Source organism: Pelophylax lessonae (assembly GCF_965119305.1).
Source record: "Pelophylax lessonae genome assembly, chromosome: 11".
NCBI lineage: Eukaryota > Metazoa > Chordata > Amphibia > Anura > Ranidae > Pelophylax > Pelophylax lessonae.
The window spans coordinates 135,196,915-135,202,541 of NC_138778.1; the positions used below are offsets into that span (position 1 = coordinate 135,196,915).

At 48.6% G+C, this 5,627-nt stretch overlaps 1 protein-coding gene across 1 annotated transcript; it reads left to right on the forward strand.

The window, feature by feature from the left end:
• The first annotated feature begins 221 nt into the window (after positions 1 to 221).
• On the forward strand, positions 222 to 5,627 carry LOC309566230 (putative alpha-ketoglutarate-dependent hypophosphite dioxygenase). The gene is made up of 6 exons (XM_082271333.1): positions 222 to 491; positions 3,185 to 3,401; positions 3,909 to 4,000; positions 4,327 to 4,466; positions 4,596 to 4,700; positions 5,492 to 5,627. Exons 1-6 carry the CDS (start codon positions 236 to 238, stop codon positions 5,597 to 5,599), a joined length of 918 nt encoding a protein of 305 aa, XP_082127459.1. The 5' UTR covers positions 222 to 235; the 3' UTR covers positions 5,600 to 5,627.

A 5,627-nucleotide genomic window follows, 5' to 3' on the forward strand; every position in this document is an offset into this window, starting at 1 on the left:
GGAAATTCTTTTCTTCTAAACTGATATCTCTTATTACAGAACACATTCAGAGGAACACTTCAGACTTCTCTCTGAGACACCCAGGAAGTGAAAATTAAGAAAGAAAACTTCCCTTTTGAGGGAATTGTTCCTAAAAATAGCAACAAGGTGGAGCTTTACTCTGAGATTCTGTATATAAGTCAGCACTCAACCCAGACAGTTATATCTCATCCATTCATCTCCATACAACTCAACAATGAAGGCTGACTCCAACCAGGTGAAGGCTGACTCCAAACAGATGAAGACTGAATCCAACCAGATGAAGACTGAATCCTACCAGATGAAGACTGAATCCAACCAAGTGAAGGCTGACTCAAACCAGATGAAGGCTGACTCCAACCAGATGAAGACTTTCTATGATGAGAATGGTTACCTGACCTCCGTAGACGTCCTAAAGGAGGAACAGCTGCTGCACGCCCGCCAAGAGTATGCAAAGCTGGAGGAGAAGTTTGGTGAGTGCGGACATTGCTTGGTGTTGTGTTGAAGGTTGTGAACAATTTTTCCTCAGATGATAATATTATGATTAGTTTAAATCCTTCCTCCATCCTCCCCTTCAGTCTTGCACATTTGTGTCGACTTCTCTCCTGATCGGAAATGGCTTACTCTGTTTCTACTGCACACTGTGAGCTTCTCACAATGTGCATTAGAACCTGCAGCAAGACAGATAGAGCCCGCCTCATTTCCTGGGATCCAGCACCATCTAGCTCTTTCCTCCCAGCCTGGCTGTCCCTAGACCTGCCCCTGCCCCTTTGATTTATTTCAGTTCTTTCAATTATGGAGACTCAGCATCACTTGTAGGCAGGCCCGCAGTGGAACAAAAAATAGGCCTTGGCATTTTAAACTGAGCAGCCCATGACAAGTTATCTAGCTCCTTCCCTACTCTCCATCCTGATTGATCCCCCGGGAGGGGGGAACCCAGGAGAGCTGCGGGGGGCAATGGAGGCATGGAAAGGCCGTATAAGGGCCAGAGAGTATAGGGAGGAAGTTGGAGAACACAGGGGGGAACCGGAGAACACAGGGTGGGGTGGAAAGCACTGGTGAAGTGAGAGCACAGGGGGGCCAGAGAGCACTGGGGGGGGGGGGGCAGAGAGCACATGGAGGAATTCGGAGAACACAGGGGGGAACCGGAGAACACACAATGGGGTAGAGAACACTGGGTGGGCCAGAGGGCACAGGGTGGCATAAATCACAGGGTGGGGTGGAGAGCACTGGTGAAGTGAGAGCACTGGGGGGCCAGAGAGCACTGGGGGGGGGGGAGGCAGAGAGCACAGGGAGGAAGTTGGAGAACACAGGGGGGAACCGGAGAACACAGGGTGGGGTGGAGAGCACTGGGGGGGGCTAGAGAGCACAAGGGGGCATAAAACACAGGGTGGGGTGGAGAGCACTGGTGAAGTGAGAGCACAGGGGGGCCAGAGAGCACTGGGGGGGGCAGAGAGCACAGGGAGGAAGTTGGAGAACACAGGGGGGAACCAGAGAACACAGGGTGGGGTGGAGAGCACCGGGGGGGGGGGGGCAGAGAGCACAGGGAGGCATAAAACACAGGGTGGGGTGGAGAGCACTGGTGAAGTGAGAGCACAGGGGGCCAGAGAGCACGGGGGGGGGGAGCAGAGAGCACAGGGTGGGGTGGAGAGCACTGGTGAAGTGAGAGCACAGGGGGTGCAGGCAGGGAGCACTGGGGGGGGGCAGAGAGCACAGGGGGTGCAGAGAGCACAGGGTGATGTCGGAGAGCACTGCTGGGCCTGGAAAGCACAGGGGGGCCGGACTCCCATTCTCTCTGATCCAGCTCCGTGGTGTCTGCGGCAGGTGTCTCCTCTAGCTCCTCCCTTCTTCATGTTTCTGCCCCCGGTGCTGACGGCTGAACTAGCAGCCCAGCTGCCTGGACCCCACAAAGAAAAGCGGCTCCAGCAGACCAGGCAAGTGCCCAGTGTGCTCTATGGCCAGTCCGGGCCTGCCTTTAGATGTTACTCCTCCAGACTGACACCCGCCAATCAGGGCATTTTAATATTTGCATAACTCCTCCCAAGAGCCAGCCCACTGCTTGCATCAGGACTGAGGACTTTTAAAAGGAGTACTGAGGAAGGGCTGTGATGTTTTCAGGAAGCAATGTACAGACTCCTGCCAGCCCCTCCCATCAGCCATGATCTGCCTGCACTGCATAGAATAGCACAGAGAGACAGTGATGACATCACTTCAAAGTTTTGTTTTAGAAAAATGTAATTTGCATGTTAATGAGGGAGGAGGGAGGAACATAAAAGGGCAATAAACTTCAGCTTTAATATTACATTATGCAATCACATGGGGTTTAAAGTAGAACTGCTATTTCAGCATACCGGGCAAGCAGTGGTTTCACACTAATGCCCCTCCCCACCCCCACCCTACTACCCCCTGGTATATACTTATCTTCCTTTAGTTTGAAAATGCAAAGTCCTCTGCAGGTAACAGAGTCTTGGTTTCCATGCTTCACTATAGACTTTCTGTGTAACAAAGCTGATTGGCCACATGCCGGGTCACACAGCGTGTAGGCAGACTGCTTCTTCCATACACGTCCAGGGCCAGGCAACAGAGTGTCCTCCCTACAGACAGAGCTTCGGGCACTTTGATTGGTTCCTCCACCAAGCTCACACAACAACCATGAGCAGGAGCGCCATCCATCCCAATCTCTCTCTCTTATCCTCCTGGTCACAGGTCCTTAACCCTTTGGTGCCCCCTTGGTGCCCATACATGGGCCTGTATTTCCAGGTCAGATCTCCCAGAGTCAATCCAGACACTCAGGGCCCATAATACACAGGGGCTAGAGTCATCTGATGCATGTTACCTGAGGAGGACATCTCTCACCATCGAGGGGACTATGTTCCTCCAACCACCACAAGCTCTGTGGCTGACCAGGTGGATGGGGATGTGCTCTGTGGAGGGGGCAGTAAAGAGACCCTGTTGTTATGCCGGCACGGACACAGCCCCAGTTCAGGTGCCCGTCCCTAACAGACAGAGATACTCTATGACTGAGCCAGGTGGAGGTCCCAGGCAGGAACTCACTGTCTAAGCTGTCTGTATAAATAAAGTTACCAGTGTTTGAGTTTTCTTCTAAGTGCAGCCATTTATTTCCTTTTGATTTTGTGCAAACCGACATTTATCTTTGTTTATTCAGGGAAGGAATACACTCAGTACAGTCTGCACAATGTCCACATGGAGTATGAATGGGTGATGAACTTAGCCACACACCCGAAGCTGCTGGAGGCCATCACCGCTGTGCTGGGCCCCAACGTTATCCTCCTGGACTCCAGATTCATCTGCAAGTATCCCGCCAGTGATGTCCCACACAAAGAGAATACGTCGCCATATGTGGCCTGGCATCAAGACATAAAGTAAGTAGAGAAGGATGTTTCAATGATTGATGTGTCAATACATAATGACTGATGAATGAGCAATAAATAAAGATCAATGAATGATCAATACATAATGATTGATAAATGAGCAATAAATAAATAAAGATGAATGAATGATCAATGCAAAATGATTGATGAATGAGCAATACGTAAAGATAAATAAATGATCAATATAAGTAGATTGATGAATGATCAATACATAATATTTTCTGAATGATCAATATATAAAGATCAATGAATATATAATATATGAAGTTCAATGAATAAACAAGACATAATGGGGGTGATTTACTAAAACTAGAGAGTGCAGAATCTGGCACAGCTCTGCATGGCGGCCAATCAGCTTCTTCAGTGAAGCTTTGACAATAAAACCTGGAAGCTGATTGGCTGCCATGCACAGCTGCACTGGATTTTACACACTTCAGTTTTAGTAAATCTCCCCCAAAGATTGATGACTGATCATTACAACAATGGTGTTCTTCACAGATACTGGGGATTCGAGGGAGGTCCTGTGGCTTCAGTGTGGTTGGCATTCGATGACGTGGACACAGAAAATGGAGTTCTGCAAATTATTCCAGGTAATCCCACCTATAAATCCTGAGATTGTCCACAATGTTATATCGTATACACATTCCCACACACTATGACATCATCATTATTAGTAATATTAAAAATGTGTTCTTATCAATATTGCTGTTATTACTATTAGTATTATTACTATTTAACATTATTATTATTATTATTGCTATTTATTGTTATTATTATTATTATTACTATTTATTGTTGTTATTATTATTATTATTACTATTTATTGATATTATTATTATTACTATTTATTGTTGTTATTATTATTATTATTATGAGTTTATTAGTATGAGGATAATAGCGCCTGTTCCTCTTCCAGGAAGCCACCAGCAGGGGATTCTGGAGCACAGAGTGGCGGAGGTTCCCGGGAATATGCTGACAGCCAATCAGGAGATTCCAAAGCACCTGGTGAACGTGGAGGATCTGGTGGAGTGTCCGCTGAAAGCCGGACAAATGTCGGTAAGTGAAATCCTCCTCCAAATCCACCCGGGGTAATCTGATCCTATCACATGAAAGATCCAGAATATATGGAAGATATCAATCCGACCCAGAGCCAAGTTTTCACTGCCCTCTTATTTCTATTGGCAGGTTCATGACGGACTGACTGTTCACGCCAGCGAGCCAAACATGTCCGACAGAAGGCGCTGCGGATTTGTCATCCGCTATGTTCCCACTACGGCTTACCCTGTAAAGGTCAGTGACACAAAGATCTACAGAGGTCTTCCCCTATGTGTGACATCACAAGTCATAGATCTATAGAGGTCTTCCCCTATGTCTGACATCACAAGTCATACATCTATAGAGGTCTTCCTCTATGTGTGACATAGAGGACATTTTTCTGGCATCAGTGGGTGTAAACATCTCCACATTTGGTATTGGGGGAGGAGCAGTGCCCCATCATTGGCATCACTGGGAGAAATGGTGCCTTATTGTTGGTGTCAGTTGGCAGAATCAAGCCTTGTCCTGGTGGGAGGAACAGTGCCCCAAGGGCCGGATAAAGGCAAGCAAAGGGCCGCATCCAGCCCCAGAGCCACTCTTTGGGGACCACTGCCCTAATACAATACACCTATGGAGCCCCAATCCCTGCACAGACCTCTGCAGACACAACGGGTGGCAGTGTCGGGACAAGATCATCCAGTGCCCAGGGCAAAGATGGCAAATTACACCCTCCCCCCCTCTATATATGCAAGCTTATGAGGAGGAGGAGGGAGAGAGAGAACACAGCCTGCACCTCCTCCCGGCTCTCTCTCTGCTGCTTCCAGCACTGGGCTGACAGAGGTAGTAATGCCACTGTCACTAGTCCTGTTAGCCTTATTGTAGAAGTAACTTGTGGCGCCTCCATTCCTACAATACAGGCTACGCCCAGGGCAGCCACACCTTCTGCCCACCCCTTGTCCCGGGCCTGATGGGTGGATTCAGTGAGATGTCTGATTTCCTGTACATTGAGTGGGATGTACTAATAATGGTGTCACCTTCTATTCCAGGATCCCGAGCGACCCCGAACTTTCCCTGCCACGGTCCTGGTGGCTGGAACCAATGAACACAATTATTTCCACGATCACGCCCCCAACTTCTTCACCAAGATGCTGTAAAGCTTCCCTCTCTAGGACCCCAGTGGGG